The sequence below is a fragment of the Mobula hypostoma genome, chromosome X2 (assembly GCF_963921235.1).
Source record: "Mobula hypostoma chromosome X2, sMobHyp1.1, whole genome shotgun sequence".
Classification (NCBI taxonomy): domain Eukaryota; kingdom Metazoa; phylum Chordata; class Chondrichthyes; order Myliobatiformes; family Myliobatidae; genus Mobula; species Mobula hypostoma.
This window is the reverse complement of record NC_086129.1, coordinates 48,149,092-48,165,258: the sequence shown is the minus strand read 5'-3', so window position 1 is coordinate 48,165,258 and position 16,167 is coordinate 48,149,092. Positions and strand designations below refer to the sequence as shown.

The window sequence follows — 16,167 nt, the reverse complement described above, 5'->3', positions numbered from 1 at the left end:
TTATACATCAGGAACAACTGAAAAGTTTCAAACTGTTTTTAATATTACAGTACATTAAAGCATAAATTACAGTACATTTAAGCACAACACATCACTGCTCAGATATCTGATGACAGTTACACATTCGTGTTTATTAAATAAGCTTATATACTACCATTCTGCAAGTCACCCAAACAAGACACAAATAGTACTGTACGCTTTCTTCACTCCTGGATATATTTGGCTACAGCACGGTTTTATCAAGCATTACTATACAACGTGTTTCTGGAAGCATAATTTTATGCTGAGATCATACATGCTGATAGGAAAATATGAGGATGGAGGGAACAATTGAGGGTTTATTTTTCCCAATCCATGTAGTGTGTCGACAGTTGACAAAACATGGTCCTGTGTTTTAGAAATCCCTTCATAATCATACATTGAAAAAATAATGTAGCTTCATTTTTGATGAGGGTGGGAAGAGGAGCAAGATACCTCGTGACATGAACAGAAACAAACATTTCTCGCCCACAAAAACATTCACCTGTACTTTGAGCTTCTGGTTTCACACAATGTACTTTATATACTATTACAATTAATTCTTTATTACCTGAATTCAAGATAGAGAATTTGGATGTATATGAAGTGAGACATCAACTGCAGGACTGTGGACCAAGTATTTGGAAGGTGGGATTAGGTAGGAGTACAATGGGCTGAATGGCCTCCTGTTGCAAATCTAGGAGACTACACAATAACTGGGAGGGAAGCAAGTGTGAAAATCCCTGATAATTTCAAGAAAAGGATTTCAGATGATATTGTAAAGTCAAAGCAGTTTCTTTCCAAGTAAGTGAGGAAATACATTTTAAACTATTTTAGATACATTCAAAGTAAATGGGCAGTTATAAAGTACAGGCAGCTGCTGCATTACACCTCTTGCACACTGACTCGTTCAGCCTTCACGTACACAGGAACTGGCTCAGCCCCTCTGATTCAGATGATTCAACATCCAATTCAGAAAAATAAACTGCGAGTTGGAATAGGATGCCTTTCGCTAAAGTGACTCTCTACTAGCCCCCGCTGTTTAGCTGGAATGTTCGGGTTGAGGAAGTTGTTGGATAATTTTCTCTTTAGAATTCTGGGTAGATGCCACAACAGAGCACAATTCTTCTTCCTCTCAGCAACACTAATCCATCTTGTCCCCTAACCAAATATTTTATACATGAGAATGTGGTGCCCAAAATGGCATAATTTGCCAGAATAAAGTTAACATGGTTCTTTTCAATGTAATTAACCTCTTAAATGAAAGTCATAATTACTGCATTCCAGGTAACTATAAAGTTGGCTTCTGGTGAACCTTTAATTGAAAAGAATTTTACTTATTACAGTCTACTTTCCTGTATAAGTGAAGCATTTAAGTGAAGTTTTTATTCAGACAGTGGTCTGCATGTGTTTAAGACTTCTCCCAAGCTTCTGACCCCCACCCCCCCCATAAGCTAATCCCGACCACCTGAGCAAATGATAGCGCTCACTCTGCTTGGTCCAGGTCCTGTGCATCAGTCCCCTTCTAATGTGTAAATATTTCCAAAGGTGTGGAACACAGGTGTAAAGTTATCCTCACAGTGAGTACCCACTGCCAAAGTCTGTTTATTACAACAATTCCATAACCAAACCTGCAACCTGAAAGGGGTTGGAAGTAAAATATAAAAATACCATTACTGCAGGCATTTTCAGATACACTTGGGTATCTGTTTTATGCAGCGTTAATGGAGTAACCAGCCAATGTTAATACTTGATAACTTATACACTTCAAGGTGAAGTGGTGTAGTTAGGTCCCGGGAGAGCTGAGTCTCTGCAACATCATAAAGAACCCTGCAATCAATGCCTTGCAGCATCCTTCAGCCGTGTTCATTTGGTTACAAATGATGATTTCAATCATTTAAAAAATGGACAATCTAAGAACTTTTCTTAGAATGTCAAAAAAAAACTGGTTGCTGTGAAAAAAATTCAGCTAGCATAGGATCACTGGTTTTGTGTCAATACAGTGGAAACAGTGCTGCTTTAGACAGTAATTAATTTCTTCTTGAATATCTCCGCATATTTGGGTTGGATTTCAGATTCGCTAACAAAAATTGTCCCTGAATTGTGGACACCTAACTTCAAATAGGAGCACTCATACATCTAAACAGACTGGTCTATATCTCATCAAGAGTCAACTAATTAAAATGTTGCTCAATTAAAATTCAGAGTGAATGGTGAGTCAGTAGCTAACAGATTAGCAAAGTCACAGTACAGTAAAGAGAAGGTAGAGTTAAATGTCGCGAGTGCCCAGCTTTTGTCCATGAACAATGCAACCCAACTGTAACAGCTTGGTGCTTACAATAGGGAATGGATTCAGACTGAACAACAGACTACAGTTCAATAACTTCTTGTCAAGTAAAACGCTGAGGAAAATTCACTTACACTGTCTTCCCCACCACCTTAAAATCCCTGGGGCTGCTCTCTCTACCTTGCCTTGTGTCTCCTTACCTACTGAGATTACCGGGCCACCTGGTTTCAGCAGAGATCTAGGAACAAAGGGCCCATATTTTGTTTTGCATTACTCAGGGGACGTGAATGCTGCCTAATGGCACTGTATGAAGGGCATACTGGCCAAGGAAAATCTCTCACCTTCAGAAGGATGGGTTTTGATTGCAATATTTCCTGAGACCTGTTTTTGTTCAACAAATTCCAGATTTATTTTATTTCTTTAATTTAGCTGTCACAGTGGGATTTGAACTCGTGCCTCTGGACTGATGATCGAATAACGTAACCACTACACTCCAGTGGTCTCTACCTGCATTCTTGGAAAGAACAGTGATGGAGTGAAATGGGATTAAACTAAAAAAAGTTCTAAAATCAGGCCATACTCGCACCTATAAACAGGCCTCATATAATTCCAACTATAATGCAAGATGCTCCAGAACCTTTCTCTCAATCACTTGCACATAGAACCCCTCCCCCCAGTGTTGTAAACCGTGGCCCCTCCTTGTACCATTGCTCAGACCGAACCCAGGCAAATGCCATGGATTCAGCATGTTGGCAAGAATGATAGGAGTTTATTCTCCCTCAGGAGGGCCAAAGCCTAAATTACTCAAAATTCTCTCTTCTCCCAATAATCTGGGAAAAGGAAATTTAAAAAAAGGAAAAGGAAATAAAGTTGCTCAGTGTCATTTTGCATTACATGACTGAGGCAACATCCAAAATGGTGAGGTTGCCTCGTGTATTCCACTCACTACCACTAGAGGTCTTCTGACCCCACAAGGCAATGTCAATTATTGAAACCCAGTTGTGCAAAAATCCCTACAAGGGGCAGAGACAAGATGCCTGGACTATACCAAAAAAATATTTTAACTGCTCTGGTTGCACTATGTTTAAAAGAGTTGGCTGTATGCAAGTCCATTAATTCAAGGCAGCTCTAACATGAATGAGAGCAATGAGTGTTTATTCCTAATATATGCAAACAACTGGCCAATTACAGCAGGCGCACACCATATTTAACAGGAAAGACATTCTGTCTAATCACTGTGAAAGAACAATGTTTCTATTAGCAGAAAGAATGGGCTGCTTTGCTGTGGAAAATTAATGCATCCAATTTGGTAAGAACCCTACAATTCATGATACAAATGTGCCTCTACTTGGGTGCGCCAGGCAAGGTTGTTGCAGGATTCTACAGATGGCTTCACTCAGATCGTAGTGAGGGCAGGTATCGGGGTCTATTACCCATCACGCCAGGATGGCTTGCTTTTCCTCGGGTGTCTCCTCCAGCAGCTGAACGAGCAGTTCATAGACAGGTTTGCAGACTTTGGCATAGCCGATGTGGGTGAGGTGCAAGTAATCAAACATGTCATGGTGGGAAATGGTGCCGTCCGAGTGCACAAAGTCGGCATCGATGTTCAGGAACTGCATTTTGGGAAATCTCGCCAGGGACCTCTTCAGCAATGTGTTGACTTGTGCGTTCTTCTCTCGCAGTGGGTTGGGCTTCTCTCCTCGAGGCAGCAGACTCTGATAGAGGACATCACCACAAAAGAGGCATTTAGCTAATATAAGACCATAAGACAAAGGAGCAGAAGTCAGCCATTCGGCCCATCGAGTCTGCTCCACCATTTTATCATGAGCTGATCTATTCTCCCATTTAGTCCCACTCCCCCATCTTCTCACCATAACCTTTTCCTAGAGATGCTGCCTGGCCTGCTGCGTTCACCAGCAACTTTGATGTGTGTCACCATAACCTTTGATGCCCTGGCTACTCAGATCAATCTCTGCCTTAAATACACCCAATGACTTGGCCTCCACTGCTGCCTGTGGCACCAAATTCCATAGATTCACCACACTCTGACTAAAAAAATTTCTTTGCATTTCTGTTCTGAACGGGTGCCCTTCAATCCTTCAGTCATGCCCTCTCGTACTAGACTCCCCCATCATGGGAAACAACTTTGCCACATCCACTCTGTCCATGCCTTTCAACATTCGAAATGTTTCTATGAGGTCTCCCCTCATTCTTCTAAACTCCAAGGAATACAGTCCAAGAGCAGTCAAACGTTCCTCATATGTTAACCCTCCCATTCCCGGAATCATTCCAGTGAATCTTCTCTGTACCCTCTCCAACGTCAGCACATCCTTTCTTAAATAAGGAGACCAAAACTGCCCACAGTACTCCAAGTGAGGTCTCACCAGCGCCTTATAGAGCCTGAACATCACATCCCTGCTCCTATACTCTATTCCTCTAGAAATGAATGCCAACATTGCATTCACCTTCTTCACCACCGACTCAACCCGGAGGTTAACCTTAAGGGTATCCTGTACGAGGACTCCCAAGTCCCGTTGCATCTCAGAACTTTGAATTCTTTCCCATTTAAATAATAGTCTGTGCATAACCATACATAGGCCATCCCACTTGAACAGTTTAACCAAAGCAGAAGAAAAGCAGGTTTTGTACAGGAAGAGAAGAAACACACGCTTACCAAAACCACCACCTTAGCCTGAGGCTGCCGTGCACTAACGAGCTGAATGATGGCCTCAATCCCACCGACCACCTCCTCAGCCGTGTGCTCATGATTGTTGGTCCCCACCCACAGGACAATCACCTGAAAGAAGTTTGAATTTGGATTAGTTGCATTCGACATAGACTCAGCAGTCACTTTATTAAGTATACCTGTACACTAAATATCTAATCAGCCAATTATGTAACAGCAACTCACTGCATAAAAGCATGCAAACATGATCAAGAGGCTCAGTTGTTGTTCAGACCAAACATCAGAATGGGGAAGAAATGTGATCTAAATGACTTTGTCTGTGGAATGATTGTTGGTGCTAGATGGGGTAGTTTGAGTATCTCAGATGTTCACACATAACAGTCTCTAGAGTTTACAGAGAATGGTGTGAAAAATACAAAACATCCAGTGAGTGGCAGTTCTGTGGGTGAAAACACCTTGTTAATGGGAGAGGTCGGAGGAGAATGGTCAGACTGGTTCAAGCTGACAGGAAGGTGACAATAACTCAAATAACCACACGTTACAACAGTGGTGTGCAGAAGAGCATCTCTGAATGTACAACATGTCGAACCTTGAAATGGATCGGATACAGGAGAAGGCCACAAACAAACACTCAGTGCCCAGTTCATTAAGTAGAGGAAGTACTGAATGTACATTATAATAATCTCAATAACCCCAAAATCCAAATATAGACCAAACTTATTTGTCTGGATCAGTACTTGGAGCTATGATGTTGTGGCCATTACAGAGACTTGGTTGGCTCAGGGGCAGGAATGGTTACTTCAAGTGCCAGGTTTTAGATGTTTCAGAAAGGACAGGGAGGGAGGCTAAAGAGGTGGGGGTGTAGCACTGTTGATCAGAGATAGTGTCACGGCTGCAGAAAAGGTGGACGCCATGGAGGGATTGTCTACGGAGTCTCTGTGGGTGGAGGTTAGGAACAGGAAGGGGTTAATAACTTTACTGGGTGTTTTTCATAGGGCGACCAATAGTAAAATGGATATTGAGGGGCAGACAGGGAAACAGATCCTGGAAAGGTGTAATATTAACAGAGTTGTCCTGATGGGAGATTTTAATTTCCCAAATATCAACTGGCATCTCCCTAGAGCAAGGGGTTTAGATGGGGTAGAGTTTGTTAGGTGTGTTCAGGAAGATTTCTTGACACAATATGTAAATAAGCCAACAAGAGGAGAGACTGTATTTGATCTGGTATTGAGAAATGAACCTGGTCAGGTGTCAGGTCTCTCAGTGGGAGAGCATTTTGGAGACAGTGATCATAATTCTATCTCCTTTACAATAGCATTGGGGAGAGATAGGAACAGACAAGTTAGAAAAGCGTTTAATTAGAGTAAGGGGAAATATGAGGCAATCAGGCAGGAACTTGGAAGCTTAAATTGGAAACAGATGTTCTCAGGGCAAAATACGGAAGAAATATGGCAAATATTCAGGGGATGTTTGTGTGGAGTTCTGCATAGGTATGTTCCAATGAGACAAAACATAGAATAGTACAGCACATTACAGGCCCTTCAGCCCACAATGTTGTACCGACCCTCAAACCCTGCCTCCCATATAAGCCCCCACCTTAAATTCCTCCATATACCTGTCTAGTAGTCTCTTAAATTTTACTAGTATATCTGCCCCACCACTGACTCAGGCAGTGCATTCCATGCACCAACCACTCTCTGAGTAAAAAACCTTCCTCTAATATCCCCCTTGAACTTCCCACCCCTTACCTTAAAGCCATGTCCTCTTGTACTGAGCAGTGGTGCCCTGGGGAAGAGGCGCTGGCTATCCACTCTATCTATTCCTCTTATTATCTTGTACACCTCTATCATGTCTCCTCTCATCCTCCGTCTCTCCAAAGAGTAAAGCCCTAGCTCCCTTAATCTCTGATCATAATGTATACTCTCTAAACGAGGCAGCATCCTGGTAAATCTCCTCTGTACCCTTTCCAATGCTTCCACATCCTTCCTATAGTGAGGCGACCAGAACTGGACACAGTACTCCAAGTGTGGCCTGACCAGAGTTTTATAGAGCTGCATCATTACATCGCGACTCTTAAATTTTATCCCTTGACTTACGAAAGCTAACACCCCATAAGCTTTCTTAACTACCCTATCTACCTGTGAGGCATGTACCTCCAGATCCCTCTGCTCCTCCACACTACCGAGTATCCTGCCATTTACTTTGTACTCTGCCTTGGAGTTTGTCCTTCCAAAGTGTACCACCTCACACTTCTCCGGGTTGAACTCCATCTGCCACTTCTCAGCCCACTTCTGCATCCTATCAATGTCTCTCTGCAATCTTTGACAATCCTCTACACTATCTACAACACCACCAACCTTTGTGTCATCTGCAAACTTGCCAACCCACCCCTCTACCCCCACATCCTGGTCGTTAATAAAAATCATGAAAAGTAGAGGCTCCAGAACAGATCCTTGTGGGACACCACTAGTCACAGTCCTCCAATCTGAATGTACTCCCTCCACCACCACCCTCTGCCTTCTGCAGGCAAGTCAATTCTGAATCCACCTGGCCAAACTTCCCTGGATCCCATGCCTTCTAACTTTCTGAATAAGCCTACCGTGTGGAACCTTGTCAAGTGCCTTACTAAAATCCATATAGATCACATCCACTGCACTACCCTCATCTATATGCCTGGTCACCTCCTCAAAGAACTCTATCAGGCTTGTTAGACACGATCTGCCCTTCACAAAGCCATGCTGACTGTCCCTGATCAGACCATGATTCTCTAAATGCTCAGAGATCCCATCTCTAAGAATCTTTTCCAACAGCTTTCCCACCACAGACGTAAGGCTCACTGGTCTATAATTACCCAGACTATCCCTACTACCTTTTTTGAACAAGGGAACAACATTCGCCTCCCTCCAATCCTCCGGTACCATTCCCGTGGACAACGAGGACATAAAGATCCTAGCCAGAGGCTCAGCAATCCCTTCCCCAGCCTCGTGGGGAATATTCCGTCAGGCCCCGGGGACTTATCCGTCCTAATGTATTTTAACAACTCCAACACCTCCTCTCCCTCAATATCAACATGCTCCAGAACATCAACCTCACTCATATTGTCCTCACCATCATCAAGTTCCCTCTCATTGGTGAATACCAAAGAGAAGTATTCATTGAGGACCTCGCTCACTTCCACAGCCTCCAGGCACATCTTCCCACCTTTATCTCTAATCAGTCCTACCTTCACTCCTGTCATCCTTTTTTTCTTCACATAATTGAAGAATGCCTTGGGGTTTTCCTTTACCCTACTTGCCAAGGCCTTCTCATGTCCCATTCTTGCTCTCCTCAGCCCCTTCTTAAGCTCCTTTCTTGCTACCCTATATTCCTCAATAGACCCATCTGATCCTTGCTTCCTAAACCTCATGTATGCTGCCTTCTTCCAGCTGACTAGATTTTCCACCTCACTTGACACCCATGGTTCCTTCACCCTACCATTCTTTATCTTCCTCACCGGGACAAATTTATCCCTAACATCCTGCAAGAGATCTCTAAACATCGACCACATGTCCATAGTACATTTCTCTGCAAAAACACCATCCCAATTCACACCCGCAAGTTCTAGCCTTATAGCCTCATAGCCTCATAATTTGCCCTTCCCCAATTAAAAATTTTCCTGTCCTCTCTGATTCTATCCTTTTCCATGATAATGCTAAAGGCCAGGGAATGATGGTCACTGTCCCCCAGATGTTCACCCACTGAGAGATCTGTGACCTGACCCGGTTCATTACCTAGTACTAGATCTAGTATGGCATTCCCCCTAGTCGGCCTGCCCACATACTGTGACAGGAATCCATCCTGGACACACTTAACAAACTCTGCCCCATCTAAACCCTGGGAAGACAGGGAAGTTATGGTAGGGTACAGGAACCGTGGTGTACAAAGGTTGTAATAAATCTAGTCAAGAAGAAAAGAAAAGCTTACAAAAGGTTCAGACAGCGAGGTAATGTTACAGATCTAGAAGATTAGAAGGCCAATAGGAAGGAGCTTAAGGAGGAAATTAGGAAAGCCAGAAGGGGCCATGAGAAGGCCTTGGCGGGCAGGATTAAGGAAAACCCCAAGGCATTCTACAAGTATGTGAAGAGCAAGAGGATAAAACCTGAAAGAATAGGACCAATCAAGTGTGACATTGGGAAAGTGCGTATGGAAACAGAGGAAATAGCAGAGGTACTTAATGAATACTTTGCTTCAGTATTCACTATGGAAAAGGATCTTGGTGATTGTAGTGATGACTTGCAGCAGACTGAAAAGCTTGAGCATGTAGATATTAAGAAAGAGGATGTGCTGGAGCTTTCGGAAAGCATCAAGCTGGATAAGTCACCGGGACCAGATGAGATGTACCCCAGGCTACTGTGGGAGGCAAGGGAGGAGATTGCTGAGCCTCTGGCGATGATCTTTACATTATCAATGAGGACGGGAGAGGTTCCAGAGGATTGGAGGGTTGCAGATGTTGTTCCTTTATTCAAGAAAGGGAGTAGAGATAGCCCAGGAAATTATAGACCAGTGAGTCTTAGCTCAGTGGTTGGTAAGTTGATGGAGAAGATCCTGAGAGGCAGGATTTATGAACATTTGGAGAGGTATAATGTGATTAGGACTAGTCAGCATGGCTTTGTCAAGGCCAGGTCATGCCTTACAAGCCTGATTGAATTTTTTGAGGATGTGACTAAACATATTGCTGAAGGAAGAGCAATAGATGTAGTGTATTTCAGCAAGGCATTTGATAAGGTACCCCCTGCAAGGCTTATTGAGAAAGTAAGGAGGCATGGGATCCAAGGGGACATTGCTTTGTGGATTCAGAATTGGCTTGCCCACAGAAGGCAAAGAGTGGTTGTAGACAGGTCATATTCTGCATGGAGGTCAGAGACCAGTGGTGTGCCTCAGGGATCTGTTCTGGGACCCCTACTCTTTGTGATTTTTATAAATGACCTGGATGAGGAAGTGGAAGGATGGGTTAGTAAGTTTGCTGATGACACAAAGGTTGGGGGTGTTGTGGATAGTGTGGAGGGCTATCAGAGGTTACAGCGGGACATTGATAGGATGCAAAACTGGGCTGAGAAGTGGCAGATGGAGTTCAACCCAGATAAGTGTGAGGTGGTTCATTTTGGTAGGTCAAATATGATGGCAGAATATAGTATTAATGGTCAGACTCTTGGCAGTGTGGAGGATCAGAGGGATCTTGGGGTTCAAGTCCATAGGACACTCAAAGCAGCTGCGCAGGTTGACTCTGTGATTAAGAAGGCATACGGTGTATTGGCCTTCATCAATCGTAATATTGCAGTTATATAGGACCCTGGTCAGACCACACTTGGGAGTACTGTGCTCAGTTCTGGTCACGTCACTGGAGGAAGGATGTGGAAGCCATAGAAAGGGTGCAGAGGAGATTTACAAGGATGTTGCCTGGATTGGGGAGCATGCCTTATGAGAATAGGTTGAGTGAACTCAGCCTTTTCTCCTTGGAGTGACAGAGGATGAGAGGTGACCTGATAGAGGTGTATAAGATGACGAGAGGCATTGATCGTGTGGATAGACAGAGGCTTTTTCCCAGGGCTGAAATGGTTGCCACAAGACGACACAGGTTTAAGGTGCTGGGGAGTAGGTACAGAGGAGATGTCAGGAGTAAGTTTTTTTACGCAGAGAGTGGTGAGTACGTGGAATGGGCTGCCAGCAATGGTGGTGGAGGCGGATATGATAGGGTCTTTTAAGAGACTTTTGGATAGGTACATGGAGCTTTGAAAAATAGAGGGCTATAGGTAAGCCTTGTAATTTCTAAGGTAGGGACATGTTCAGCACAACTTTGTGGGCCGAAGGGCCTGTATTGTGCTGTAGGTTTTCTATGTTTCTAATCTATTCTATCTGGTACTTAGTATGTCATTGTCACAGAGTCATAGAAAACTACAAAACAGAAACAGGCTCTTTGGCCCATCTAGTCGATGCCAAACGGTTAATCTGCTTGGTCCCATCGACCCACACCTGGACCATAGCCCTCCGAACCCCTCCCATCCATGTACTTATCCAAATTCGTCTTAAAATGTTGAAACTGATGCATACCAAGAGTGAAAAGCTTTTATCTGCATAACCTGCAGACAGATCATCCTGTACTTTAGTACATCAATGTGGTATAAAAGGAACCAATAATAGAACACAGAACATACAGAATACAGACTTCACAAGTAATGTTAGCATTTACTGTCCATTCCAAATTGAGGAAGCAGTTACGAATCAACCACAGTGGACTGGTACATTGATAGGAACGGGCAGTATGGTAACAGTGGTTAGCTTAATGCTTTGCAGAGTCACTGCTCTGTGTTCAATTCCCACTGCTGTCTGTAACGAGTTTGTACATTCTCCCTGTGACCGCATCGGCTTCTTCCCACATTCTAAAATAAGTACAGTTAGGTTTGGGAAGTTTTGGGCATGTATGTTGGCACTGGATGCACGGTAACACCTGTGGGCTACCCCCAGCACATCCTCAGACTGTGTTGGTTGTTGACACAAAACAATGTATGTTTTGGTGTACATTTGACAAATAAAGCTAATCTTTAAAAAGAAAAGGTTGAGATGGATATGGGTCAAACACAACTCCCTTAGATGGGGATCTTGGTCAGCACGGAGGAGTTGGACCAAAGGGCTTGTTTCTATGCTGTATCATGTCACCAGGTTAGAAGGATATGGGGATATGGACCATACATAGGTCAACAGTGGCAATCTTGTTGAGCATGGTCCAGTAGAGCCAAAAGCCCTATTTCCGTGATGTGTGCCTCTGACTTCACAGAGATTAGCATAAGAAACTAATGTTTGCATAGCAGCAAACACGAGGAATTCTGCAGATGCTGGAAATTCAAGCAACACACATCAAAGTTGCTGGTGAACGCAGCAGGCCAGGCAGCATCTCCAGGAAGAGGTACAGTCGACGTTTCAGGCCGAGACCCTTTGTCAGGACGTTAGTCTGAAACGTCGACTGCACCTCTTCCTAGAGATGCTGCCTGGCCTGCTGCGTTCACCAACAACTTTTGATGTGTGTTGTTTGCACAGCAGCATTTTGCAAGCAGTCATTAAGCTCAAAAGTTGCTAAACTCTTTAATATAATTCCATGAGCTTCCAGGTGAGTTTGAACTGGTTGGGATTATTTCTCTCCCCCTTACCTTAGGTTTAATGTTTTCCAATTCCCCATTCTCCAACCTCCACAGAACGTGCCTTGTGGTATCTCCACCAATGCCAAAGTTGAGGGCATGAAGTGGTGAGAACAGCTCCCTCCAGATCTATTGCAACAGACAGAGAGCACAGCAGTTCAATCTGCTGGTTTGTGGATCAACTTAAATGCATGCCATGTCAGACAAGAGCTGAGTAAGTCTGACTTATTTGAAACAAAGCCAGCAGGATGTACCACTAAAGAGGTGCTTAAACTTGTGTTCTCTTTGCTCAATGGAGTTACTCCATAGCACTAGAAATGGAAACAGTGTCATAAAGCACTAAAGCACAGAAAAAGGCTCTTCAGCCCATCTAGTTCATGACAAACTTTTTCTGCCTAGTCACACTGACCAACACCTGGATCATACCATGCCCCTCCCATCCATCTTTCGATCTTCTTTTAATTGTTGTAATCAAAATGGCATCCACCACTTCCGCTGGTACCTTGATTCACACTTGCACTACCCTCTGAATGAAGAATAGTGGAATAAAAGTACAAATATTGCACTAAAAAGAAATATTCAGCATGCCAGACACTATCCATGGACAGAGCAAAAGAGTCAACTTGCAGGTCAATCGCTTTTCATATCAAATAGATACACAAAATATCGGCTATTTCTATCTCCAAAGATACTGCCTAACATGCTGAAACTAAAGGCATTTTCTTTTTTGATGTTGGACTTCCTGCACCTGCTGCATTTTACTTTATACTTTATTGTCACCAAACAATTGAAACTAGAGCATACAATCATCACAGCGATACTTGATTCTGCGTTTCGTGCTCCCTGGAGTACAAATCGATAGTAAATATTAAAAATGTAAATTATTTATCATAAATAGAAAAAGGAAAGTAAGGTAGTGCAAAAAAACCGAGCGGCAGGTCCGGATATTTGGAGGGTGCGGCCCAGATTCGGGTCAGGATCCGTTCAGCAGTCTTATCACAGTTGGAAGGAAGCTGTTCCCAAATCTGGAAACTCATTTGAGATGTACACCCTCTGCTAGATTATTCTTTGGTAAACAGCAAGAAGAAATATTTAATTTGAAGCAAAATAGAGTTCAATTCTTCTCACTCCAACCAAAGTCTGCATGTTCCTGCAGGAAGGTGATACCAGGTACCTGTACTCAGAGGAAAATATCAATGTTTACCACAAGTGGGATCATTTAGCACAAATCCCCTGAATTTCCATAACTGCCTCTCCTGCCTCAAGGAAGCCATTTCCATTTTGTTTTGTTAAATCATTTCTGTTCTGCAAAATTGCCCTTACTCCAATGTATAATTTCTGCTACTTTATCGAGCACTTTTACATAATTAAGTTCAATCATGGCACAGCAATGAAAACTGCCACAAAAAAAATCTTTCCCTCAACTCAAATCCTGAACTGCAACCCTGTTCCGTCTGCTGCATTTGTTAAAATACTGCCCGAAGAAGTTCTCCTGAATGAACTGGGCTGAGAAGTGGCAGATGGGAACACACGGACTCGTGCAGATGTCAGACTACACTTTGGACTTTTAGTTCTCAGACCACATTCTCGGGACGGGACGGCAGAGTGGAGATACACACCTCGTATTGCTGTAACAGCTGTACCATGGAGTCCCCCACAAACAGAACATCTGGCTCCTTGTCCTTGCAGTCCAAGACAAACCGACTGTGCTGCAACGGGAAAGAAACTCACTGAAATTGCAACACCAACATAAAGGCTTTACGATTATCTTCAAGTCACCAAAAAGAAGAGAGGTTAATTCACTAAGTCCTCAGCTGCACAAGGCCAAGGGTGCTGTAAGAAAATAATGTCAGCAGTCGACCACTTGGTCCCCTCATCAGTCCAGACACTCAACACAATCATGATTGATTTGTTTACCTATGCTGCAAGCATTTTGAATCATATTTTATTCACATATTTATGGTAATTTTATTTATTGTGCTGTCTGTGATATATGTATTGTGGGTGCACTGTGGTCCAGAGGAACATTGTTTCATCTGTTTGTATATATGTACAGTCAGATGATGATAAACTTGAAATGTAAGTGATTCTGAAGATGCTGGAAATCTTGAGAGACACACACACACAAAGTGCTGGAGGAACTCAGCAGGTCAGAAAGCATATATGGAGAGAAATAAATAGTCTATATGTCAGATAGACACCCTTCATCAGGTCTCATCAGTCTTGGCCCAAAACATCAACTGTTTATTCATTTCCACAGATGCTACCAGACCTGCTCAGATCCTCCAGTATTTTGTGTGTGTTACTTATTGCAGATCTATCCATTTTCCATTCCCTATTCTGCCTGATTCCTTTAACATCCAGAAAGTTTTCGATCTCTGGTCTGAATGAACTCAGTGACTGAGGCTCACAACCTTGTAAGGCAGAGAAGAACACAAGTTTATGAGAGGAGTTATGGGGAACCACAGCCAATAGATAAGATCTGATCTCCTTAATCTGCAAGTTTGAGTAAGTGAGGGACCCAGTAGGGCAAAGAAGCAGCAGAAGGTCATATTGAATGGAAGAATGGGCTTCAAGGCCTGAATGGCCCACCCCCACTCCATTCCTGCAGCTGACAAAGTATTCCAAAGAATTACTTGTGCGTGGTGGACAGACTGAGCTCCGTTCAAAGCCCCACCTGTCCATGGAAAGGGGGTAGCCATCCTTACCAATGATTTCCAACGACCATCTCCCTGCACGTCCTCCGCACAAAGAGGTACAGCGGCTGAGTTAAATTCCTCCTGACTCATTGTCTCCCTGGTGAGAAAGACCAGGAGCGAAGCTGTTAGTTGCAACTCTGATGAGGAACCAGCACTCAAAAGTCCCTGTGGAATTTGTGCTGCTCAGTTACAAACAACCTGAAAAACAGGACAAGATGTAAACATTAAAATGAGATTCAGAAAGAAATCACACACAAAATGCTGGAGGAATTCAGCAGGTCAGGCAGCATCTATGGAAAAGAGTAAACAGGCTGAGAATCCTTCATCATGACTAGAAAGGAAGAGGGCATCTGGCTTCTTCCCCCTTCCTTTCCCATCCCGATGAAGGGTCTCAACCCAAAATGTTGACTGTCTACTCTGGAGATTGCCATCTCCAGAAGTCTCTCTGGTGTGCGTTTGGTATGCAGCCAACAATTATATTATTCTGCCATTTAATGGCATGAGACACTGCACTGCTGGGGAAACTATCACTGGTAGTCAACCTCAGCCAAAGGCCACAATAGTCTAACGGGGTGGGAGAGGAGCAAATCAGCAGAAAAGTAAAAGGAAGGAGATAAAGCTCTGCTAAACCAAACAGAAAAACAGTTGTCTCAGCCCTACCACGACCTATGTTAGTTCATGCACTGAGGGATTTCTTGCAGGTTGGTGGCAGTTATTTAAAAAGGGAGATTTGAGAGTGCTAGGCCATTGTATGTGGCCTATCAGTGGCTATAACCAGAGCACCAGTCCTGAGTTAGATAGCAGGGAAGGTTCAGACATAAAAGGGAGACACTGCCCAGCAGAGTGGTCATCGACGGAGAGATCTGAGACAGAGTGGTAGGGCTCTGGGCTTCCGCAATAACAGGTCAAGGCCAGGTAAGTTACCTGTGAGGAATAGGAACAGGAAGTATGTCTGTGAAGCCGGTGTTCTGTACTGGGTGTCAGATGTGGGAAGTCCAGGAGACTCCCAGCCTCCCACATCTGTGTCAGGTGCGTTGAGCTGCAGCTCCTTAGGGACCGTGTTAGGAAACTGGAGATACAGCTCGATGATCTTCGTCTAGTCAGGGCAAGTGGGGAAGTGATAGAGAGGAGCTACAGGCAGGTAGTCACAACCAGGGCCTCAGGAGACAGATAGGTGGGTGTCAGTCAGGAGAGGGAAGGGCAGGAGTCAGATGCAAGAGAGCACCCCTGTGGCTGTACCCCTAACAATAAGTACTCCTGTGAAGAAATTTTTTTAGCTAGAGGGTGGTGAACCTATGGAATTTGTTG

At 43.7% G+C, this 16,167-nt stretch overlaps 1 protein-coding gene across 4 annotated transcripts in view; it reads right to left on the bottom strand.

Moving 5' to 3' along the window:
• Positions 1-22: 22 nt before the first annotated feature.
• Positions 23-16,167, bottom strand: part of LOC134340753 (platelet-activating factor acetylhydrolase IB subunit alpha2-like) — a 28,980-nt gene continuing 12,835 nt past the window's right edge. For all 4 annotated transcript variants that reach the window (XM_063038233.1, XM_063038232.1, XM_063038234.1 and 1 more), the window contains 5 exons: positions 14,869-15,057; positions 13,780-13,869; positions 12,173-12,289; positions 4,980-5,102; positions 23-4,020 (listed from right to left, as the gene is read on the bottom strand). In XM_063038233.1, coding sequence (XP_062894303.1) covers positions 3,742-4,020; positions 4,980-5,102; positions 12,173-12,289; positions 13,780-13,869; positions 14,869-14,949 — 690 coding nt within the window. In that variant the 5' untranslated portion in view covers positions 14,950-15,057 and the 3' untranslated portion in view covers positions 23-3,741. The remainder of the gene's footprint in view (positions 4,021-4,979; positions 5,103-12,172; positions 12,290-13,779; positions 13,870-14,868; positions 15,058-16,167) is intronic.